Source organism: Diceros bicornis, chromosome 34 (assembly GCF_020826845.1).
Source record: "Diceros bicornis minor isolate mBicDic1 chromosome 34, mDicBic1.mat.cur, whole genome shotgun sequence".
Taxonomy (NCBI): domain Eukaryota; kingdom Metazoa; phylum Chordata; class Mammalia; order Perissodactyla; family Rhinocerotidae; genus Diceros; species Diceros bicornis.
In genome coordinates, this window is record NC_080773.1 from 6756353 (window position 1) to 6782014 (window position 25662).

General features: G+C 44.9%; 2 protein-coding genes across 3 annotated transcripts in view; both read left to right on the forward strand.

Annotated features, from left to right (window-relative positions):
- GPATCH1 (G-patch domain containing 1) overlaps positions 1-7988 on the forward strand; it is a 40197-nt gene extending 32209 nt beyond the window's left edge. For both annotated transcript variants that reach the window (XM_058529089.1, XM_058529090.1), the window contains exons 17-20: positions 239-346; positions 2141-2238; positions 3874-4022; positions 7715-7988. In XM_058529089.1, the coding sequence (XP_058385072.1) occupies positions 239-346; positions 2141-2238; positions 3874-4022; positions 7715-7742 (383 nt within the window). In that variant the 3' untranslated portion in view covers positions 7743-7988. The remainder of the gene's footprint in view (positions 1-238; positions 347-2140; positions 2239-3873; positions 4023-7714) is intronic.
- Positions 7989-9565: 1577 nt separating this feature from the next.
- WDR88 (WD repeat domain 88) overlaps positions 9566-25662 on the forward strand; it is a 43465-nt gene continuing 27368 nt past the window's right edge. Inside the window, exons 1-2 of the mRNA XM_058529091.1 lie at positions 9566-9874; positions 22668-22778. Of these exons, the coding sequence (XP_058385074.1) occupies positions 9566-9874; positions 22668-22778 (420 nt within the window). The remainder of the gene's footprint in view (positions 9875-22667; positions 22779-25662) is intronic.

Sequence of the window (25662 nt, forward strand, 5' to 3'; positions counted from 1 at the left end):
CCGCCACTGGCGCACTGCTTGCAGGTGCCCTTGTGTGACTGACTTCCCAGCTCAGATGTCGATGAGGTCAGAGGTCAGGTCTGCGTGTTCACTGCTGTGTCCCCAGCACCTGGCACGAGCTGGTTTAAGCAAAGTGGTGAAGAAAAGCACATGTTATCTGGTGGCAACAGACATTAATTAAAGACTCAAACACTTAATATTTGGTGAATTATGAAATTAATACCCTGCTGTTTTTCAGCTAGCGAGCTGGCACCCCAGGAGCCCGTACCTTCCTTCCCGATACAAAAGATGCAGATGGATGAAAGAGAAGAGTTCGGCCCGAGGCTGCCTCCCGTCTTCTGCCCCAGTGAGTCAAGAACTCCTTGGTTCACGTGTTTGCTTTGGCAGCAGCGTCTACCCTGAGATATGACAACTCTAACTGTGTGGTTACATCCACCCATCTAATCCAACACCAGGCCCACCAAATATACACATTTGTTTCTGGTTTATCTGTTCTCAGCCACATTTTGAAACTTATTACTTCCACCTAGTGCCTAAATGATAGTTGTTGCTTTATAGCTTCAAAGACCTTTAAACTCTATTTTTTTTTTAACTTTCAGATACTTACAGTAGAATCCTAAGTATCTCAAATGTTGTCACTTATAGAAATAAAAAAGTAAAAATCTAGGACACAAAGATGGGATGAGAATTGCAGGGAGACGGATATTCTGAGACTTTTTTATACTTTGGCTAATGTTGCAAATAAAATAAAACTAATCCTTTCAGAAGTAAATATAGCCCATCCTCCTCCCCCGCATCTGTTAACTGCTTCTGTTCAGTGCCATCTGAAATTGACATGTCACGTGTAAATGACTAGCCTGGTTCATCACATCTTTGAAGGCTGGGTTAACAAGCATCTGATAACATGGCCCAGGTATATAAATAACATATAATCCTATCATCTACTTTACAGTTTCCTATATTGCCCACATATAAATACTGGTTTGGGTAATTAACCCAGCCTTCAAAGAGATGATTAAAAAGCAGAGAGGAATAAAAAGTGTGAAGTTTTGAACAATTGTGGTGAATGTATTTCTTTCTTGCTTTATTCAGATCTTTAGCTTAAAATAAGTGTGTCAGTGCTTGAAAGCTAAGTTACTTATGCCTGCTTCCCAGCCCATCCCTGATATCCTTGTCATAGTTAATAACTTAATTTGGTTTATGGGTTATTGATGGTTTTCCAAAAACTAGCATTTAAAAAAAAATTGGGGGAGGTCAAATTTTGAAATATCTGACTAAACTATAAGATTAGAAAATTGCAGGCACCTGTTAACAGTGTTTGGAAAATATGCATACTTCTGAAACACCTTGGAACTTTTCTTTAGGTGGAAAACTTGATTTAATGATTTACACTGCTTCTGCTATTGTGAATTTTTACTAGTTTGGGTACCTGGAAATTAATGACCTATGAAAACGTTTTGGTCCGAATTTAGAAGTGGAGAATTTAGGCACATGCAACTTGTTTAGTCACTTTTAATGATTGTGTACATTATGTTATTTTGATGCTAATTTTTTAGTGTTTCCGCTTACATGACAAATGCATGTAAAAATGTGCTGTTGTAAAGGGAGGGTAATGTGAGAAGAACTGACATTTATGTTCCAGATTCTGGGCTGTGGAATTCGTGTGCGTGGTCCCATCTAGTCCTCTCTATTCCTAAGAGGATAGGGATTCTTATTATTCCTATTTTGTAGGTGGAAAAACTGAGACTTGGAGAGGTTAAGCAGTGTGCCAAAGATCACAGAGCTGGCGACAGAGCTGAGCGAGGTTCAGACTGTGGTCTGCCTGTGAGTTTCCTTGGAGATGTTAAGTTACAAAAGGCCTGTGGGTGTTCTGGTCTGACTTTATCCTCATTTGACGTGTTCTGGCAGATAAGGCTGTGGCAGGATACTGGTTGGATCACACAGGTCTTATGTTGAGGTTTCTGGCAGTTTCTAAATGTAGAGCTACGGATGTATTAATCTTAGTCCGTTTGTTTATCAGTGAGGTGGGGCAGGAGTTCTGCCTTAATGTCAAACATTCCATCGAAGTCAGATTTCTAATGCAATCATTTCACCTTTATTTTCCCCTGTAGTTCATGTGTTTATTACATTTGTGTTTCAGATGCTCGTCAAAAACTTGAGACACCTCAAAAGGAGAAACATAAAAAGAACAAAGAAAAACACAAGACCAAGAAAGAGCACAGACGGAGGAAAGAGAAGGTAATTTCTGGGACTCCTGGAGTCAGTGTGCGGGGTCCGACGGCCCTGCTTCTGTGGTCCAGACAAGCCCCAGGTGTGACACATGAAGCCAGTCGACGAGACTCTCTGGCGGCTAAGACGGGGGCCCACAGGTCTCTCTACTCCTTGACAGAAATGTTGACATTCAGTGTAAACCCTCGATTTTCAGAAACTTTGTTTTTCTTTCAGACAGAATATTTTAATTTATTCAGTTATACTTAAAAAAAATTTTTATTTGTGAACATTAAAAAGTAGGAAAAAAGGACATTTAAATATCCTAGAGTAATGGTTGAATATTAAATTAAAAAGTCGTATCAATTGATTATTCATTCAACATTAAGTGAAGATATTCTTTTGAACTTTTCTCAACAACTTTATCCTCATTGCGAGTAGAGATTTTGGTCCATAGCTGGCTATTCGAAGTAAAGGACTCTTGAAGGAGTAGTATGTGCTTTCACCGTGACAGCCCTTATCCCGTCATCTATGTCTTTTTCTCAGTGACTGCACGGGCTTTTAATTTGGTTAACGTTAGTGTTGGGGACCCTAAGTGGTCTGGGCAGTAGTAGAATTGATTAGAAACAGCTCCATTATTGGCTACCAGAAAAAAGGATTCCTGAGCATGGAAGATGTTGACAGTTCTCTTATAGTAAAAGGAAAAAAACTGGTGCTGACAGATTTGAAAACAAAATTCGTTTGTTTCTTATCAGTGTATCTGTTCTCTGACCTTCTACCAGTTTCTTCGTTGTGCTTTTCCAGGGCACTTGCCATCCTGATGTGTAGTTTATCACATATGCTAACAAAATGGACCAGGCAGGTTCACAGGAGGTGGCAGGGGTCACCTTGGATATGACGGGGGCTAAGTGTCAGGACGGTGTCCTGCCTATGTCTGCTTGGTTCTGCTGTGTCTGTCATTAGAGGATCAATTCTGTGAGTGTGTATACATAGGGTCTGCTCTGTGAGTGTGTGCACGGTGGATAGTGTGCACAGCTGTGTGTCCTGGTCTGTCCCATGGAGGGTCTGCTCTGTGAGTATGTGCACGGTGGAGAGTGTGCACAGCTGTGTGTCCTGTTCTGTCTCATGTAGGCCGGGCTCTGTGTGTGCACAGTGGAGAGTGTGCACAGCTGTGTGTTCTGGGTGTCCCATGTAGGATGGGCTCTGTGTGTGCATGGTGGAGAGTGTGCACAGCTGTGTGTCCTGGTCTGTCCCAGGTAGGATCTTCTCTGTGAGTGTGTGCATGGTGGAGAGTGTGCACAGCTGTGTGTCCTGGTCTGTCCCAGGTAGGATCTTCTCTGTGAGTGTGTGCATGGTGGAGAGTGTGCACAGCTGTGTGTCCTGGTCTGTCCCAGGTAGGATCTTCTCTGTGAGTGTGTGCATGGTGGAGAGTGTGCACAGCTGTGTCCTGGTCTGTTCCATGTAGGATGGGCTCTGTGAGTGTGTGCATGGTGGAGAGTGTGCACAGCTGTGTCTTGGTCTGTCCCATACCAGCTAAAGCTCACTCCAAATAGGTGTTTTGTTTTTGTTTTTGAATGACTTCAGCAACCAAGTGCCTCATTAGCCTGTCATTGTACTGAAGTATTGACTAACACCCGTTTGTTCCTCCCACTTTTTTTTTTCCAGAAAAAGAAACACCGGAAGCACAAACACAAAGGCAAGCAAAAGAATAAAAAGTCAGAGAAAAGTACTAGTTCTGAGAGTACTGACAGCAGTGACAGCCAGAGTGATGAAGAAGGGACCACAAACTTGTCACCCCAGGAACTGCTGAGACGGTAGGCAAAGGGAGACGGTGGTTTTCAGAAACCTTTCAAAGGCTCGTTGAAATCTTGGTGTATTTGCTTAGAGGCAAATGTCAGAAATGATAGATTTGTACATTAACTAGGCTTTTTTAAAAGTTAATTTTTAATTACATAAGTAATTTGCAAATGTATGATCACTGAAAATTCAGACCTTACAAAGTGGCCCTTGACCAACTGCCCAAACCTCTCCTCTCTCCACAGTTTCATATGTAAGTTTCAAGACTTTTCTGTGCAACTGCACACACACACACACACACACACACAATGTAGGTACACACACATTTTGTTTTGCATTTTTAATATAAATCGTGTAATTTTATGCAGCTTAAATCTGCAGGGTATGAACATTTAGAATGAGTAAATACTAGCAAATTGTTTCCAGAAGCAGCTGCATGCATTTAAATTCTGAGAGCTCCTCGTTATTACATCAATTACAAATAGCACAAAAATGTTTGCCGGTGTGATGGGTAAAGAACGGCATCTCGTTTTAACTTGCATTTCCCAGATTATTAATGAGGTTGGGCGGCCTTTCCTATGTGTCTCGGCCTTTGTCATGTGCTCTTTTGTGAAGGGCTCACACATGGTCTTTGCACAGTCTTCCGTTTTCTGTTAGGTTGTTTGTTTTACTGGTTTTTAGGCACTATTTTACTGGTTTTTAGGAATTAAAAAATAATAATTCTAGGTATTAATCCTTTGTGTTTTAGTGTGTTACCTATCATCTGGCTTTTAACTATCTTTGTTGTCAGAAGCTCTGATTTCTGGTGCACGCAATTTTACCAATTTTTTTTGTTGGTATGTTTTACATTTTTGTCTTTTATTTATTTATTTTTTTTATAATTTTATTTATTTATTTTTTTCCCCCAAAGCCCCAGTAGATAGTTGTATGTCATAGTTGCACATCCTTCTAGTTGCTGTATGTGGGACGCGGCCTCAGCATGGCCAGAGAAGCAGTGCGTCGGTGCGTGCCCGGGATCCGAACCCAGGCCGCCAGCAGTGGAGCGCACGCACTTAACCGCTAAGCCATGGGGCCGGCCTACATTTTTGTCTTTTAAAGGTCTTCCCTAACCCAGATTTTATATATGTATATAGACTATTCTCATGCTTTTATAGTTTTGTTTTTGTTTAATCTATTTGGATTGTTTTGTTTTGTTTTGTTTTTTGCAAACGGGCATCTAACTTATCTTTCTCCAAATGCGTAGCCAATTCTGTTAGGGTGAGTCAGCTAGCTGTAATTAAAAAGAACCCCCACATCCCAGTGGCGTAGCATAATGAAGCATAAATAAAATTGAGAAAGTTACTTAGGATTCCAGTTTGTTGCACTTCAACACACGGTCCTCATAGGAAGGGAACGGGTGGGAGGATGGTGCTAGAGGTTATCATGGTCCTGCTGGGAAGTCATAGTCTTCCCTTCCACCCACAGCCCATGGGCCAGAGCCAGCTGGATGGCCCCGCCAGGAGACCACTGGGCAGGGAAGGGGAAGTCCCGCTGTGGGCCCAGGATGAAGGGGGAGACGACGGCGAGGGCGAGGGTGAGCCCTGGCCACCTCAGCCCCACCCGCTCTTCTGGCTCCTTAGGGGAAGTGTAGCTTGATCGTGTTCTAAATCCCTGGCCAGTCCAGGCCTGTTCCCAGATTCCCCATTCTGGTTTCTTAGCCATTTTGTATTTTTCTGTCCACTGTGTCTTAATTACTCTGGCCTTATAGTATTTTTACTATCTGGAAAGACAAGTGCCACCCCCTTGTTCTTTTTCATTTATTTCTTTAGAATAGACAATACATTCTCATGGTTCAAAAATGCAAAGGCTATGAGCTTTTCACTTTACTCCCGAGCCCCCGAAGTGGCTGTGCAGATTCATGTGTCCCTTTCCTGCTGTGTCCCAGTGGTGATGGCGATGGGCCAGGCTCTGTGGAAGCACACCCCGGGTATCGGCTCATTTAATCCTCACACGACCCTGTGAGGTTGATGCTCGGGCCCCCTCATCACACAGGTGGGGAAAGCACGGCCCAGGGAGCTTACATCTAGTGTCCAGGCGCACAGACCCTCAGCAACACCTGATGTTCCCCCTCTTGACCGTTTGGGGCCTTCTGATGAGTCATTCCTGCGGGGAAGCGTTTGCACACGCACACGTGGAAGCCCCTTAGTGCCCCTCAGGAGGGTGGGTGGGGCCGGGCCAGAGCAAGGCACTCCGGGAGCCCTGTGCAGCAGTTGGGAAACCTGGACCAAGAGCTGTGTGCTGATCAGCATCTAAAACTTACTGTGAAAAGACCAGAAACTGCAGAACGGTGATTAGGCCTTCGGATTTCCCTGCGGGCACATATGCGTCCATCCTTGCGGAGGAAGAGGGCGGGAGGGGTTCCTGCCACTCCTGAGAGCACTCATCTCTGAGGCAGGGCTGGGATGGGGGAGGGAGGGTCAGAGGTGTGAAGTGTATTTAAATGTTACTCCTGTTCTTGCTAAAGGTATGGTTCCCACAGCCCCTCTCCCCTAAGCCTCCTAGGTTCCCCCGGGGAGTCTAGAGGGGCCCCTTCGTCTTTTGTACCTCGCTTCAGTCTGTGCATTGCCTGTCTTCGTGTCTCCTGGAAGGGGCATTTTGGGGGTCATGACCACGTGGGTCTTATTTGCATCCCCGGCAACTGACTCTGAGTCTCACTCTTGGTAAGGGCCCCTCATGCTTTTCCACAGTGACAGTGTAACCTGGTTCTGGATGGAATTGCAGTCTGCCCCCCTACTCCCCGCTGACGAGACACTGATCTACTTCCTGCCCCTATAAGTTAGTTTTGCCCATTCCAGAATTTCATGGGAATGGAATCATACAGTTAAGTAAACATTTTAGTGCACACACATACATATATGTGAACAGATCCTAAATTCACAGCTCCATGCATTTTCATGACCTGAACACACCCAGATCAAGGAATAAACCAGCACCTAAAAGCCTCTTTGTGTCCCCTCCATTTACCATCCCTACCCCATCCTCAGAGGCAGCCACTCTTCTGGCTTCTATCACCATCAATTCCTCTTGCCAGTGTTTGAACTGTACTTAAAGGAACCGTGTAGTGTGAACTCCTTTGCATCTGGCTGTGCGAGTCCTCCGTCGTCTTGTAGAGCAGCAGCTGGTTCCTTCTCCTTGCCGTGGGGTGTTCCTTTATGTGAATACACCACAGAATATTCATCTGGTCTGTTGGTGGGACGTTTGGTTTTTTCACTTGGGGGCTGTGGAGCAAGGATCCCAGAGCGAGCGTGACCCAGCTCTACTCAATGAGTAGAGTGCTGTGAATGTCCCTGGGTGCGTGAAGCTGACATTTAAGGATGACAGCCTGGGAGCTTTTGGCCTTGGAGCAAATATGTCTTTTTCAGTTCCTTCCCCATGGTCATACACGAGATAGGTGAGAAACCAGAATTAGAACTTCCTTTTATAAGTGGGTCCTAATATGAGATGGGGGTGAGTGAGTCTCTGTGTATTTTGGGGTTAACAGAAGAAGCATTTTAAGAATGCAGATTAAACGAATGCTTTCATGGTGTTTGGTCATCCTCTGTATTTTATGGTACAAACGTGCCCTGTGACTCGGCGGGGAGGTCTGGCACGCTCAGCTGCCCCAGAGCTGTCTGATTTTTCAGTTCTTATCTAACTTTCCTTCTCTCTCTCTCTTTATTTTCTTTTCCAGGCTGAAGCGTCTTCCAAGGAGGCAGTAACTGAACCTGCCCTGGCCTGTCCCAGCGCAGAACTCCTCCCTGATGGACGCTCGTGGATTGCTCAGTTAATACATTGTACAGATTGTATTTATATGTAAATTCATGCTGTAAAATAGTTTTTAAAACCTTGACATTTCAAAGGCTGCCGTGGCAGGTTGCAGAAATCGATTTCTATTTTTAACTTCAGTTAGTGTCAGAGGAAAAAATTCAGACTGTACAGTTTAATTAAAATGGACTTTTTCTATTTTCTTCTTGATTTTTTATTTCCTGAAACTTTAAAATAGAAGTGAACAGTGGAGGCTTTTCTCTGGTTTTGTTGTGAAGAAAGCCGAGTCCTGATGAGGACAGCTGGACTTACCTAAGGACCTGTGTGCGAGGGAGGGGGTCGCTTTCCTGCTCCTGCCCTTTTCCTCTGCAGTTGTGGCTCCTCCCTCCCGTGGTGGATGGTGGTGGCCAGGAGCCCAGGGGGCTGCACAGTGCCAGGATCCCGGCAGGTGGCCTCAGCCTTTCAGGGTCGATGTCACCAGGGTGTCTGAGACAGGCACTGAGACCAAGAGCAGGAGACTGCATGCACACCCTGGTCACCCTGGCTCCAGGCCCTTCTCTGCAGTCCTGGGCCCCTGCTCTGAGACTGGAGCATCTGCACTGGTGAGACCTTTGGAAAAAGAAAGTGCAGAGGTTTTTTTACATTTTTATAGTAATATCATAGAAAGATCAGAACAATTTTAAAAGGAGTACCGAGGCAAATAATCCATAATCAATCTATAAATCAAAATTGGGGTGAGTTTATTATGAGCCAGGTCTGAGGACTATAGCCAGGGGCCTTCCTTCCCCAAGGCAGCAAGGGCACCAAAGAAGTGGGGTATACAGAGTGGTTATATGCCGTCTTGGAACAAAGAGCACACATCACATGTGACAGGAATGTCTCTTTTACTACTGTCCTGAGATGCTTAGCTGGCACAGCATGTCGGTGATGAGCAGGTCAGTGGTCACAAGGGGAGCACAGCAGGCCAGTAATTAATGCTTAGTTCCGAGGAAGAGAAGGCTTATCCTTAAGGAAATGCGGATATCGGGGGGATCTACAACCCTTTCTTTAGGGGCATCATTTTTGTCTTTGGGACATTGTAAATGTTTAAAGCAGATGTACAATGCATGCTCAACAGGCCACGTCAGGCCCTTTAGGAAAAACAAGGTCAGGCCCAATTAGTTTACACCAAATGGCTTCCTCATATACTCCAATATATCCCATTGCATTTCATTTATTTATCAGGAGAAAGAAGGAAGAAAATCACTTCTACTTCTATCACCCAGAGGTGACAACTCTTAATATTTTGGAATATCCATCCAGTCTTCTAGCAGAGGCTGCTCTCCGACTAGAGGTCGCCTTTTGTTCTCTGTTACCTTCGTTGGCATTGTGACAGATATTTCCCTCCTGCTCTCTATCTCGTGTGTACCCACCTAAGAGCTGCATCGTAATTCAGCAGGGCCTGTTCTATACCTTAGTGGCCATTTCTCTGTTGTTGTCATAAGATGAGTTGGCCGGGATCCGGTACACAGGCAGAGGGCACACTGAACTTGCCCTGGGAGAAGGCGCCGCCCTGGGAGAGGGAGCCAGGAAGACCCAAAGGGGGCCCACGGGGATAGGGCCGCCAGTTTCACACTTGGCCTCGTTCCTTCCGTGCCCACTTCTCTGGGGGTCCCTGTGTTCTGCGTTGAGAGGAGGCAGCGAGATCCCCGGCCCCAGGGAGGGAGCGCTGGTCTCAAGGGCCGGGCGCGGGGGCGGGCACGCGGCGCCACCGTTCGTGGCCAGGCGCGGCTCCGAGATGGCCTCCCAGCCGCCGTGCGCCCCCAACTCCCCAGACGCCGCGGACGAGGACGGGAAGACAGCGCCCCAGTGCAGCCTGCCGCCGCCCTTGGTCCCCGCCGGCGACGGCGCGCATTGGCCCCGCAGGCTGTCTTTGATGGCCCTGGCCAAAGCCTATGGCCGCTTCAAGCTGCCCATCTTGGAGACGCGCCGAGACCGGCGGCTGGCCCCCGTCGACCCCCTGGCCGTAGCCACGGACTCGCCACCGCCCGAGGAGCACCTGATGCCCGAGAAGACGTTCTGGGGCGACCAGGAGCCCCTGTCCAAGGTCAGAACCGCCCCCAGGGGGAGGGGGCAGTGGCTTGTTCCCCACACGTGGAGAGGGCCCGCCAGCCGGCGAGGGGACCCGTGAGGGACCCACCTGGCTTCGCTAGGACCGCTGTGTGAAGCCCTGGGCCCAGCCCCTCGCCTGAGGCACACCTGGTGGGCACACGCTCAGAAGCGGCTGCGGCGGGGCCAGCTGGACGAGCCGCGGGTGGCCTGCGCTTCCCGCTGCCCAACCCGCGGGACACAAGGCGGCCCCGGGGGAGGAGGATGGTGTTCCAGAGCGGCCACCCCGACCCAACCCAGACCCACTGGCCTCCCGCGGAGCCTCACACATGTCCCCATGCTGACACTCCCAAGTGCATACCCCAGGGTCAGTGAAGGAGCCCTCCCCTCCCATGAAACAGAGCACCAGAAGCAACAGAAAACTTAGAATAATAAATAAAAAAATAAAAACCTAACAACACTACTTTGTATTCTCAGTGATGTTTGAGAGACAGTGCATTGATAAAACAGTGGCAGCTTGGAAGAGGAAATAATCTGTGAACAGAGAGAAGTCTTAGGGATGAAAAAGAGGATTTCCAAACCAAAATCCTCCATGGAGGCTTTAAAATCAGAGCAGAGAACTGAAACAGAAAATTAGACAAGAAGCTCCTGGGATTCGCTGAGAACTCAGAAAAAATAGAAAAGAACAATAATTACGAGAGAAAAGGTAAGAGGCACGCGGGAGAGATCCAGAAGAGCCAATACACATATAAGAGGTGATGGAGAGAGAGAGAGGGAGCAGGAGGAGGAAAGAAATACAGAAGGAAACAATCGAGAAAGTCTCCCTGGGCTGAAGAAAGACAGGAGGGCTCAGGTGGAAAGAGACAGTCAAGTTCAAAGCAAGGTTGGATGGAAATCCTACCTCCAGCTGGTGAATGGCTGCACTGCCAGAAGAGCAGCAAGGCGGCCCGGCTCCCAGACCGAGGCAAAAGCCTGGGATCCGACTGAGATCCAGGCTTCACCAGCTGTCAGAGGATCTCAGAGCAGAGTCCACACCAGGGATCGCCCATTGGCGGACTGTGCCTTCCCGGGGTGCATTGGGGTCCCCAAGGGAAGTCTACTCAAGAGAAAGCAAAGTGTGTGCCAGTGCTTTGCTGTGCTTTTAGTCACGGTATTTATTCTGATTTTTAAGTAAAATTAAAGGAGAGCACAGGAATTGTATCTTACTTATATTCTTGGTAGAACATCCCCAACATCCAAATTCAATAGATACAAAAGGGGTTTTTTGTTACAATAAAAGTCTCCTGCCCAACTAGCTCCTTTCCCTCTGCAGAAGCAACAAATCTTTCTAGTTTCTTCTGTATGCTTACAGAGATATTTTATGCACATACCAGCCCATATGTTTATCATCACCCCCCTGTTGTACACAAATGGAAGCATACCTCAGACCCCTTCGACACCCGCTTATTAATTTTTTTATTAGTGTATTTTAGAGATCTTTCCATATCACTGAAGAAATAGTTTCCCTGTTCTTTTTACGGATAGTATTCCATGGGCTAGCTGTCCCCTGATGCATTTACCCAGTCGCCTATGGATGCACATTCAGGCGGCTTGCGATTGTTTTGGCCTGAGGTTTTTATGGTCCGTTAAGTTGCCTGAAGTTGAGAAGTTCTGTAAAGCCCTGAGAGGAAGGTTTTGTGACCTAAGAATTCTCTACCTGATCGAACTGCTGATCCCTGGTAAAGGCAACAGAAAGACATTTTCTTCAGAGCTGCAAAGACTCAGAAAAGATGTCTCTCTCTGAGGAAAAAATTACTCAAGGGAGCACTGTGGTAAACAACAAAAAATCAGAATTAAGAACTCAAGTAAGAGAAAGAGTAGTTTACCGTAAACGGAGGGGAGCGGTGACTGAAAACAATCCATCCCGGAGGTGTTTATACAGCTAGGTTAACGTGGTTGTGTTGCTCAATGAAAATCTCAACAAACGATCTTTTAAAATGAAGGTGCTCCATATTCACTGCATTATTCAATGCAAGAATAATGTTCCAGATGACTTCGTCAAAATCTCTGAGATGGTGTGCTAGGGAACATTCTCAACAGATAATGATTCATTCTTGGCTTTTAAATAATGCACACTCGCACACGGATATGTCACAGTCTTTTTTTTTTTAATGTAATTGGCTCAGAACTTGCCCCTGGCTTCCTGGCACGTTTAAGATGAAGTCCGGAGATCTGACCGTGACCTTCCAGGCATTTCCAATCTTGCTCATCTCCCTGTTCTCTTTCCCTCTGACTTGCCGACCTTCGGGCAGGTCCGGCCTCGGGTGTCCTCGTTGTCCCCTCCCGCCACGGTCGCTCTGCTCACACCCCCCTCCCAGGGAGGCCCTCCCTGCCGGGGCCCATCTAGAGCAGCCCGCTCACACGCCTCTGCTTCACAGCTCTTGCCGTGACCCGGCCTCGCGGCCCGGCTGTGTGATGGCTGCCCCACCTCTCACCCCTGCCCGAAAGGGCAGGAACCCACACGCCCCCTCCACGCCCCGGCGCTTAGTCCTCGAGGTGGCGGCTTTGCTCCTGGTTCCCGCTGCAGCCGCAGCACCTAGATCAAGCCTGACCGGGGAGGTGCTCAAGACATATTTGTTGAACACATGAAGGAACGCTACATAGGCAGAAGAACTGTTTTTGCTTTTACACAGATTGGACTGCCCTCTACATGCTATTTTTGTTAGCGCCACCGAAAATGGATCCGTGTATTTGGAACGTCTCTCCGCAGCTCCTGGGGTCTCTTTTCCTAATGGACTCCAAAAGTACTCAGCGCAGAAGAAAATCTGAAAGGAGGTCCCCAGAAAGGTCCGGATGGGGTTAGAGGGCTCGTCCCCCTCTTGCTGATCTGTTTTCCCACAATAAAGCTCTGTTTTCGTAATGGGAGCAATAACGAATTCCCGAGAGTTTTGCCTAGGGGCGGAGGCAGCTGCAGAGCGGGGAACGGAGGACCGAAGGGGTCGCGTCCGTGGGGCCGGGGGCTGCTCGCCGCGCGCGCCCCCGACAGGCCCCCGCCGCCGGGGCACCGCCTCGCGCACGCCCCCGGCCGGGTCTGTCCACGCCCCCCGGCGGCGGAGCCCGGTCTCCGCGCAGCGCATCCGCGCCCCCTGGCGGCCGAGTCCGTGTCCCACCTGTCCGCGCTCCCTGGAGGCGGTGTGCTCTCCTTCCCCGCACCCCACACCCTCGCGCGCACCCGCGCACTCCCGCGTTCCCGGCAACCCTGCCGCCACCCCCCCGCCCTCTACCGCCGCCGCCCCTCCTGCCTGCACCTCCCGCTGAGCCCGCCTCGCCCCGACCTGGTCCCCACACCCACAGTCCCTGCATCCGCGCACTGCCGGGCAGCAGAGCCCCAACCCCCTCGTTTCCGTGTCCCACGTTCTCTCACGTCCCTTCAGGCTCCCACAACTCAGCACCCCATATCCGCGACACACACCCCTGGACCCCGGGTAATGCGACGCCATCGGGGAGGGGGGAGTGGAACATTGCAGGCTTGCTCCTTCTATCCTTTTTTTTAAAAACACTAATTTATTGAGATATAATTCACATATGATACAATTCACCTAAAGTGTACAGTTCAACGGCTCTTAGTGTATTCACAGAGTTGTGCAACCAGCGCCACAATCATTTAAAAAGGTTTCATTATCCCCAAAAGAAACCCTGTGCCCATTAGCAGTCATTCCCCATTTCCCTTCAAGCCATCCTCCCAACACCAGGCAATTACTAATTTACCATCTGTTTCTACAGGATTACCTAGTCTGGACCTTTCGTAGAAATACAATCAAACAATGTGTTGCCTCTTGTGACCGGCTTCTTTTCCTTAGCATAATGTTTTCACGGTTCATCCGTATGGTAGCATGTATCAGTACTTCATTCCTTTAAAAATATATATATATTTAAATAGACTTTATTTTTTAGAGCAGTTTTAGGTTCACACAAAATTGAGGAGAAGATACAGAGACTTCCCATATACTCTACCCCCACACATGCATGATGTCTCCATTATCCGCGTGCCCCACTAAATGAAATATTATTCATCAATGAACAATTGATGAACCTACAATAACACCCAAAGTCCACAGTTTGCATGACAGTTCACACTTGGTGTTGTACATTCTGTGGGTTTGGACGAATGTATAGTGACGTGTACCAGTCATTATGGCATCATACAGAGTAATTGCACTGCCCTAAAAATCCTCTGTGCTCTGCCTACTCCTCCCTCCAACCCTCCCAACCCCTGGCAACCACTGATCTTTTTACTGTCTCCGTAGTTTTGCCTTCTCCAGAACATCATATATTTGGATACGTACAGGTTGTGGTCTTTTCAGACTGGCTGATTTCACTCAGTAATATACATTTAAGTTTCCTGTATGTCTTTTCATGGTTTGATAGCCCATTTCTTTTTTAGCGCTGAATAATGTTCCATTATCTGGATGTGCCATAGTTTTTTTGTTTTTTGCTTTTTTTTTTTGGTGAGGAAGATTAGTTAGCCTGGAGCTAACATCTGTTGCCAATCCTCCTCTTTTTGCTGAGGAAGATTGGCCTTGGGCTAACATCCACACCCATCTTCCCCTACTTTATATGTGGGATGCCTGCCACAGCATGGCTTGATAAGTGATGCACAGGTCCGCACCTGGGATCCGAATCTGTGAACCCTGGGCTGCTGAAGCGGAGTGCACGAACTTAACCACTATGCCACCAGGCTGGCCCCAGGATGTGCCATAGTTTTTTTTGTCCATTCACCTACTGAAGGACATCTTTAGGTTCTGCAAGGTTGCTTCCAGTTTTGGCAATTATGAATAAAGCTGTTATAAACATCCGTGCCCAGATTTTTGTTGAATGTAAGTTTTAAACCTCTTTGGATAAGTACAAAGGAGTATGATTGCTGGATTGTATGGTAAGAGTATATTTAGTTTTGCAAGAAACTGTCAAACTGTCGTCCAAGGTAGCTGGACCGTTTTGCATCCCCACCAGCAATGAATGAGAGTTCCTGTTGCTCCCCATCCTCAACAACATTCAGTGTTGTCAGTGTTCTGGATTTTGGTCATTGGAATAGGTGTGCACTGGTATCTCGTTGCTTTAATTTGAAAATCCCTGATGACATATGTTGTGGAACATCTTTTCACATGCTTATTTGCCATCTGTATGATCTTTTTGGTGAGGTGTCTGTTAAAGTCTTTGGCTCATTGTTTAATCGTGTTGTTTATTTTCTTACTGTTGAACTTTGAGAGTTCTTTGTATATTTTGATAACAGTCCTTTATTGGATGTGTCTTTTGCAAATATTTTCTCCCAGTCTGTGGTTTGTCTTCTCATTCTCTTGACATTGTCTTTCACAGAGCAGGAGTTTTAAACTTTTATGAAGTCCAGTTTATCAATTATTTCTTTCATGGTTTGTGTCTTTGGTGTTGTATCTAAAAAGGCATTGTCATACCCAAGATCATCTGGATTTTTGTCCTATGTTATTCTTCTTTAGGAGTCTTGTAAATTTGCATTTTATATTTAGGCCTGTGATCCATTTGAGTTAATTTTAGTGAAGGGTATAAGGTCTGTGTCTAGATTTATTTTTATTTTTATTTTTTGCTGAGGGAGATTTGCCCGGAGCTAACATCTGTGGCCAATCTTCCTCTACTTTGTATGTGGGTTGCCACCACAGCATGGCTGATGAGTGGTGTAAGTCCGTGCCCGAGGTTGGAACCCACGAACCTGGGCTGCCAAAGTGTAGTGCACTGAACTTTAACCACTATGCCACCACGCTGGCCCCAGGTTTATTTTTTTGCATGTGGATGCCCAGTGTTCCAGCACCATTTGTTGAAAGACTATCATTTCTCCATTGTATTGACTTTGCTCCTTTGTCAAAGAGCAGTTGATTTTATTTATCTGAGTCTATTTCTGGGCTCTCTATTCTGTTCCATTGATCTATTTGTCTATCCTTTCACTAATACCACACTGTCTTGATTACTGGAGCTTTATAGTAAGTCCTGAAGTCAGGTAGTGTCAGTCCTCCAACTTTGCTCTTCTCCTTCAATATTGTGCTGGCTATTCTGGATCTTTTGCCTCTCCATATAAAGTTTAGAATCAGTTTGTCAATAGCCACAAAATAACTTCCTAGGATTTTGATTTGGATTACACTGAATCCATAGATCAAGTTGGGAAGAACTGACATGTTGACAACATCAAGTCTTCCTATCCATGAACATGGAATATTTCTCCATTTATTTAGTTCTTTTTTGATTCATTCATCAGAGTTTTGTATTTTTCCTCATATAGCTCATGTACATATTTTGTTAGATATATACCTAAATATTTCTTTTCAGGGGGTTCTAATGTAAATGATACTGTGTTTTTAATTTAAAATTCCATTTGCTCATTTCTGGTATGTAAGAAAGCAATTGACTTTTGTATATTAACCCTGTATTCTTCAACCTTGCTGTAATCACTATTTGTTCCAGGAGTTTTTTGTTGATTCTCTCTGATTTTCTACATAGGTGATAATGTCATCTGTGAACGAAGACAATTTTATTTCTTCCTTCTCATTCATATACTTTTTATTCTCTTTTCTAGTCTTTTGGCATGAGCTAGAACTTCTGGTGTGATGTTGAGAAGGAGTTGTGAGAGGGGATGTCTTTGTCTTGTACCTGATCTTAGTAGGAAAGCTTTGAGTTTCTCACCATTAAGGATGATGTTAGCTGTAGGATTTTTGTGGATATTCTTTGTCACGCTGAGAAATTCCTCTCTGTTCCTAGTTTGTTGAGTTTTTATCATGAACGGGTGTTGGATTTGTCAAATGCTTTTTCTGCCCATATTGATATGATCATGTAATTTTTCTTCTTTAGCCTATTGATGTGGTGGATTACATTAATTGATTTTCAAAAATTGAACCAGATTTGCGTACCTGGGATAGATCCCACTTGGTCGTGATTCTTTCTAAACATTGTTGGATTTGATTTGCTGATATTTGCTGAGGATTTTTGTTCATGAGAGATACTGGTCTGTAATTTTCTTTTCTTGTAATTTCTTTGTCTGGTTTTGGTATTAGAGTGACGCTGGCCTCACAGAATGAGGCTGCTGCTTCTATCCTCTGAAAGAGATTGTAGAGAATTAGTATATTTTTTTTCTTCAGTGTGTGGTATAATTCTACCAGTAAACCCATCCATGCCTGGTGCTTTCTGTTTTGGAAGGTTATTAATTACTGATTCAATTTAATAGATAAAGGCCTATTCAAACTCTCTATTTCTTCTCGTGTGAGTTTTGGCAAATTTTGTCTTTAAAGGCATTGGGCCATTTAATTTCAAATTTGAATTTAGTCCATTTCATATCAGGTTATCAAATTTGTGGGAACAGAGTTGTTCATAGTATTCCTTGATTATCTTTTTAATGTCTATAGGATCTGTAGTGATGTCTTTTCTTTCATTTCTGATATTACTAATTTGTGTCCTGTCTCTTTTTTTCTTAGTTAACCTGGCTAGAGGCTTATTGATTTTTTAAAAGAACCAGCTTTTGGGTTTATTTATTTTCTCTATTGATGTCCTGTTTTCAATTTCATTGATTTTTGCTCTAATTCTCATTATTTCTTTTCTTCTGCTTACTTTTGGATTTCTTCTTTTTTGAATTTCCTAAGGTGGAAGGTAAGATGGCTGATTTTAGATCTTTCTTCCTTTTTAATATATGCATTCAATGCCATAAATTTCCCTCTAAGCACTGCTGTCACTGCATCCCACGAATTTTGATAAGTTGTATTTTCATTTTTGTTTAGTTTAAAATATTTTAACGTTTCTCTTGAGATTTCTTTTTTGGCCCATGTGTTATTTAGGAGTAAGTTGTTTAGTCTCCATATATTTTGGTATTTTCCAACCATCTTTCTGTTATTGATTTCTAGTTTAATTCCATTGTGTTCTGGGAGAAGACATTGCATGATTTCTGTTCTTTTAAATATGTTAAGGTGTGTTTTATGGCCTAGAATGTGGTCTATCTTGGTGAATGTTCCATGTGAGTTGAGAAGAATGTATTCTGCTGTCGTTGGATGAAGTAGTCTGTGGATGTCCATTAGACCCAGTTGAATGATGGTGTTGTTGAGTTCCACTATGTCCTTACTAATTTTCTGCCTGCTGGATCTGTCCATTTCTCACGTAGGGGTGCTGAAGTCTCCAATTAGGGTAGTGAACTCATCTAGGTCTCTTTGCAATTAGTTTTTGCCTCAGATAGTTTGATGCTCTGGTGCTGGGCACATACGCATTAAGAATTATTATATCTTCTTAGAGAATTGACCCCTTTGTCATTATGTAATGCTCCTCTTTATCCCTGATGACATTTCTTGCTGTGAAGTTTGCTCTGTCTGAAATTAATATAGCTACTCTTGCTTTCTTTCTTTTCTTCTTTTTTTTTTTTGTGAGGAAGATTAGCCCTGAGCCAACATCCGTTGCCAATCCTCCTCTTTTTGCTGAGGAAGACTGGCCCTGGGCTAACATCCATTCCCGTCTTCCTCTACTATATATGTGGGATGCCTGCCACAGCATGGCTTGATAAGCGGTGCGTAGGTCTGTGCCCTGGAGCTGAACCTGTGAACCCTGGGCTGCTGAAGCAGAGCACGAGAACTTAACCACTACACCACCGGGCTGGCCCCACTCCTGCTTTCTTTTGATTAGTGTTAACGTGGTGTGTTTTCCTCCATCCATTTACTTTTAATCTATATATGCCTTCATATCTAAAGTGGTTTCTTGTAGATAACGTACTGTTGGGTCTTGTTTTTTGATCTTCTCTGTCTTTTAATTGGTGCATTTAGACCATTCAAAGTGATTATTGATATAGCTGAATTAATTTCTACCATATTTTACTTTTTTCTGTTTGTTGCTCTTGTTTTTTTTGTTCCTATTTTTGTCTTCTCTTCTGCTTCTGCCTTTTTTTTTTTTTTTTTTTGTGAGGAGGACCGGCCCTGAGCTAACATCCAATGCCAATCCTTCTCTTTTTTTTGCTGAGGAAGACTGGCCCTGGGCTAACATCCGTGCGCATCTTCCTCTACTTTATATGGGACGCCACCACAGCATGGCTTAACAAGTGGTGCGTTGGTTCATGCCCGGGATCCGAACCGACGAACCCCGGGCCGCCGCAACGGAGTGCGGGCACTTAACCACTTGCACCACCGGGCCAGCCCCTGCATTTTATGGTTTTAATTGAGCTTCCTACATTATTCTTTTTTCTCTTCTTTCTTAGCATATCAGATATACTTCTTTCTTTACTTTTTTTAGTTGTTGCCCAAAGTTTGCAATGTACATTTACAGTTAATCCAAGTCCACTTTCAAATAACGCTATACCACTTCATGGATAGTGTGAGGACCTTAAAATAACATAATATTTCTAATTCCTTCTTCCTGCCCCTTGTATCATTGCTGTCATTCATTTCATATGTCATTCATTTCAAATACATTGTTGCTATTATTATTTTGAACAAACTGTTATCTGTTAGATCAATTAAGGATAAGAACACTTAAAGTTTATTTTATCTTCACTTATTCCTTTTTCATCTTCCTTTCTTCATGTAGATCCGAGTTTCTGATCTATATCATTTTCCTTCTCTCTAAAGAACTTTTGACATTTCTTGCAAGGCAGATCCCCTGGTAACAAGATTCCTCAATTTTTGTTTGTCTGAGAAAGTCTTTATTTCTCCTTCACTTTTGAAGGGTACAAGTTTCTAGGTTGGCGGAGTTTTTTTCTCAATACTTTAAATATTTCTCTTTAGTCTCTTCTTGCTAACATGGTTTCTGAGGAGAAACTGGATCTAATTCTTATCTCTACTCCTCTATAGGTAACGTTTTTTTCCTCTGGCTTCTTTCAGGAATTTTCCTTCATCTTTGATTTTCTGTAGCTTTGAAATGATATGCCTAGGTGTAGATTTTTTTCCCCCATTTATCCTGTTTGGTGTTCTCTGAGCTTCTTGGATTTGTGGTTTGGTGTTTGAAATTAATTGGAGGAAAATTCTCAATCATTATTGTTTCAAATATTTCTTCTCTTCCTTTCTCTCTTCTCCTTTTGTTATTTTCATTAAGTGTGTGTTATACTTTTTGTAGTTATCCCACAGTTCTTGGATATTCTGTTCTGTTTCTTTCAGTCTTTTTTTCTGTTCGCTTTTCATTTTTGGAGGTTCTATTGATATATCCTCAAGCTCAGAGATTCGTTCCTTAGCCACATCTAGTCTAATAATAAGCCCATCAAAGATATTCTTCATTTTTGTTATAGCGTTTTTGATCTGTAGCATTTCTTTTTGGTTCTATCTTAGCATTTCCATCTCTCTGCTTTCATTGCTTATCTGTTCTTTCATACTGTTTATTTTAGAGTGCTTTGCATATTAATCATAGTTGTTTTAAATTCCTGGTCTGATAATTCAAACATCCTTACCACATTTGAGTCTGGTTTTGATGTTATGTTTGTGCTTTCTCTTCAAACTGTGTTTTCTGATTTTTAATATTTTTTTTTGTAATTTTTTCTTGATAGCCAGACATGATGAACTGTTATGGTAGAAGGACTTGCTGTAAATAAGCATTTAGTAATGTAATGGTGTGGTGCAGGGGAGGAGAAGAGTTCTGTAGTCCTACGTTTAGGTCTCAGTCTTAGAGAGCCCGAGCCTCTGGATCGTGGACTTCACACGTGCTTCTCAGTCTGCACTCCCTCCCCTCTCACCCTTAGGTGGGACAGGATGGCTAGAGTGGACTGGAGTTGGGTGTTTTCCTTCTCCCCGGTGGAAGGCTAGAGATGGCTAGGGTTGGGTATTTCCCTTCCCCCAGGTCAGTGAGGCTCTGATAAAGTCCCGGCAGGTTAGGCTCTGGTTAAATAGTTTCTCCTATCAGAAACTTGGGCAGAGCTTGTTAAAAAGAACAGAATACTGTGGCATATTTCAAAGCGATTCCTTTTCCCCTCTCCCTGCTGGAAGCACAAGGGGACTTTTCACTGATATTCACTCTGAGGATCGGACTGCTCCTGGAGGTAGCACCCCCAAAAGTGTGGGGGCCTGCATGACTGGATCCCCCTGGAGTTCTTGACTCTCAGAGTTATCCACACTGAGCCTCCAGCCGTTCATCAATTACAGTTCAGGTTTCCCTCTCCTGGCCCTGGTTCCATGGAGGTGGCTGCTCTTGGATTTCTGCTGCAGTAATTTGGGATTCTCTATTTGCCTATTGGTCTCTCCAATTTTCAGGGCAGCAGTTTGCCCTGTCACCTCACTTGTCTTGTGGATCTAAGAAGAGTTGTTGGTTTTTCAGATTGTTCAGCTTTTTACTTGTTGTGAGGATGGAGTAGTGTCTTCCAAGCTTCTTACATGCTAGACTGGAAACGAGAAGTTCTTCATTCCTTTTTTATTGCCTAGTAATATTCCATTGTATGCATATGCCTCCTTTTATTTATTCATTCATCAGTGGATGGACATTTGGGTTGTTTCCATTTTTTGATAATTATGAATAATACTGCTATGAACACCCATGTTCAAGTTTTTGTGTGGACATATGTTTTCATTTCTCTCAGGTATATATCTAGGAGTGAAGTTGCTGGATCATATATTAACATATATGTTTAACTTTTTGAAGAATTGCTGAACTATTTTCCAAAGTGGCTGCACCATTTTACATTCCCACCAGCCACATATGAGAGTTCTGAGTTCTCCACATCCTTGCCAACACTTGTTATTATCTGACTTTGTGATTATAGACATCCTAGTGGATATGAAGTGGTCTCTCAAGATGATTTTGATTTACATTTCCCTAATTACAAGGATGTTGAGCACATTTCCATGTGCTTATAGATCATTTGCATATCTTCTTTGGAGGAATACCTATTCAGATCTTTTGCTTATTTTTAAATTGTGTTGCTTGTCTTTTTATTTATTTATTTATTTATTAAAACAAGAGTTTTTAATTTTGATAATGTCCAGTTTATCGTTGTTGTTGTTGCTTGTGCTTTTGATGTCATATCTAAGAAACCATTGCCTAGTTCAAGTTCACAAAGATGGACGCCTACGTTTACTTTTAAGAATCTTGTAGCTTTAGCTCTCACATTTAGGTCTTTGATGCATTGTGAGTTCATGTTTGTATATGGTGTCAGGTAAGGGTCCAATTTCATTCTTTTCATGTGGATATCCACTTGTCCAGCATGATTTGTTGAAAAGACTACTTTCTGCCTTTGTAATTATCTTTGCACCCTATCAAAAGTCATTTAACCAAAATTATGAGGGCTTATTTCTGGATTCTCAATTCTATTTCATTGATTTATATGTCTATCTTTATGCCACGACTGCACTTGCTTGATTACTGTCACTTTGTATGTAGTAAATTTTGAAATTGGGAACTGTGAGTCCTCCACTTTTGTACTTTTTGTTGATTTTTTTGGCTATTCTGCTTTCCCTGAGCTTCCGTATAAATTTTAGGATCAGCTTGTCAATTTTGAAAAAGAAATCAGTTGGGATTTTGATGGAATAGTGTTGAATCTGTAGATTATTTTGGAGGATGTTTTCATCTTAACAATAGTAAGTCTGCTAATCCATGAACATGGGATGATTTTCTATTTATTTAGCTCTTTTAAAATTTCTTTCAACAATGTTTTGTAATTTTCATGGTATAAGTTTTACACTTTTTTGTTAAATTTATTCTTATTTTGATGCTTTTGTGAACGAAAATGTTTTCTTGATCTTTTTTCCAGATTGTTCATGGCAAGTGTATAGAAATACAATTGATTTCTTGATATTGATCTTGTATTCTGCAACCTGCTGAACTTGTTCAGTCTGTCTTTTTTTCAGATCCCGTTTAAAATTCTGAGGGAACACCAGCACACTGTGAGCTCCTGTCACTTCTGTGCGGATGACACGAAGCTCCTCAGTGGCTCCTATGACTGCACCGTGAAGCTGTGGGTAGGTGGCCCGTGTCAGGTGGAACCGAAACATCCCGTGAGCTTCTGTCACCTCTTGTGGAGAGTTCCCCAGTACTGAGTTCCCAGACACTCAAGGATCCCAAAGATTTGGAGAGACTTTTCTGAGCAAAGTGCCCGAAGGAGAAGCAAAGTGAGGGCTCACCTAGTGTCAGGCACTGGAGAGAGAAGAGGCTGGTGTAGCTGTGGTCAGCCTGTTGACTTGGAAACAGTGGGAGCAGGGGATGGAGACCACTGGTCTGGGAGTGCCCCACCTTTTGTTGGAGGGTCCCAGCTGTGCCTAGGGCCTACCTGGGGCCTCTGAGCTATGTCATCTCTCTGGGTCTCCTTCTCATTTGGAGAATTCACTTCCATCCACAGAGATGGTATGGCCAGGCCTGGGTGGTCACAGAGGACAGAAAAGTGGCAAGGCCTGGGACCTGTCCATGAGGGGTGGTCAGGAGAGGCAGGCCCAATCACGGGTCAGTGCCCCAAGGTGCAGGGAGCAGGGGCACAAGGGCCAGGAGTGTGATGGTCAGATGAGGCTGCAGAAAGGTGGCCACCAAGAACTCTTCCAAAGCCGCCTGGGCATAGCCAGCAGACCCTGGCAGGCCTGCTCAGCGGCATTGCTGGTCAGTCAGGAGGGAGTGAGGAGAGAGCAGGGCTAGAGGATGGCGATGGCCATCAGGGGCGAGGCCACAGATGACCACGTGGCTGGAGCTGAGCCCGGGGGGAGGACAGTCAGTTCTGAGTTTTGCCATCTCCTCTGGCTTCAGGGGCAGGAAGGGGACAGGATGGAGTGAAGCAAAGCTTTTCCTGGGTTCCAGTTCAGGTAACCGGGTGGAGGACAGCTCCTCACCCTCCAGATGGCCTTGGAGGAGCATCTTCTGTATCATCAGTGGGTACCAAGGCCAGGCAGATTAGGCAGAACGGTTTGGGGACTGTCCAAGTGGTTCAGGCCCCACATTTGGGACCCACCAGCTGTGTGACCCTCGGTGGTTACATGACGTCCTGGGCGCCCCTGAACCTCCCCATGCCTCGCAGGACCAGCTGCGTGCTGGGGCTACCCCAGGGCCTGCCTGGCCCGTACCAGCTCCCAACAGACATCCACTCCCCACCTCTGCTGTGGCCCTTATAAAATCCACACCCCCCTCCACAGCCCCCTGATCTCCTTGCTGGGAACACTGCAGGTTCCTCTGGGAGCCTTGAACCATCTCCCGACCCTCGGGGGTGACTGAGAAGCCCCAGTGTGGGGGGTGCTGCTGGTTGTCGTCACCCGGGGAAGAGGGATGGGGACTTGCTGAGTGTGCATTTTGTTTTGCCATCTTCAGATCTTCCCACGTTCTTCTCCCCTTTTGAGTCAGTGGAAGGACCGCAGGGGCTTCTGTCCTTGTGACCAAAAGGCTCTTGTCTCTATAAGGGGAAATCTCCCAGTGTTCTCTTGTTGTCCCAAGATTAGGGACCGTCCATCAAGATGTCCTCGGTTCCCCACAATGGCCTCACGGCCCTTGCTCCCTGCTTATTCCATGCAGGACGCAGTCACCTGGGCCTGTCTAGGCGTCTTTGATACCTGCCTCGCTCACAGCCCTACCCCCTTCTACCTGTTTCTCCGGGCTGCTCCCTCCCTCTGCCCTCCTCCACACCTTCACCCCGAGTTGCAGAATTGCCAGTTCTCTGCGCTCCCTGCCTTGGCTGGCCCCGTTGACTGTCCCTCCAGGGAGCCCTCTTCCCTCCCCCGGGTTGTCTTCCCACCTCTTCATCCCTTCTGCTGGCTCCTCCTCGGCTCTCCCTGCCCCAGACACAGCTCTCGTGGCACCAGCTCTCCCTCAGTAGATGACTGAGCCGTCACCCACAGTCACCTTCTCCTGTCACTGTATCCTGGCCAAAATCCCCTTGCCTCTCCCTTCTCTTCCCCACTCTCATCACAGTCCTTCCCCAATCCTTCCTTTCATTCCCACCCCAAACCCGAACATCTGATTTCATCTTTTAAAAGCTCCCTTTCCCTTAACTGCAGATCATTGTGAATAATTTGGAAAGTCCATACACATATGAAGAAGCTGGGGGAAAACAATTCTTAATCCTGTGCCCAATCTCCCTCCAGTGTTGGCACATGTCTTTCCAGTCACTTCAAAAATAACTTTGGTAATTTTTCTTATATGACAGAGGTCATACGGTTTTATTACAAATAAACGCATAGAAGTTGTGCTTATTTGTAATAAAACACAAAGAAGAAAAAATTTTCTTCTTTATAAAAATACGAAGAAGAAAAAAAATCATCGTTCTACAACCCCAGAGTTAACTGCTCTGAAAATGTTGGGGTGTATCTTTTTTTCTTGTTCACACATGTATACACACATTTATGAAATTGAGACCATACAGAAATACTGCTTATATAACCATAATAAACTTGGGCTACAAATATTGTCACATCATCTTTATTTTTCCAACTGTTTATTAGAGCCCTTTGTTTCCCATTCATTCAAAGTCTGACCAGTTTCCCCACTTAAATTATCTGAGTCCGCAGAGGCAGTTCCTACTTCCAAACACCAAGGGAAAGAGAGCTGTCTTTTATCTATCTATTAATATTTTCCACACCCCTGGCCAATGGCCCATTCATTTCAAGAAACATTCAATACAAAACAGGGACATTTCCACTGTCTTTGGAATTCAATAACTAAACCTGGCTTCTATTGCCATTTGTCTCCTGCCAAAGGATTCACATCAGCGCACATTTTCCAAGTTGTTGTCCAGGTCGCTGTTCCTTCTCTTGACCATATGGTGTCACTGTTGAACGCTGAACCTGTGCAGCCCCGTGGACACTGGTCCGTTCTAATGCTGCCCTCAGCTGGCCCGGGGCCCTGCACAGACTGCAGTGGGCCTCAGTTGCA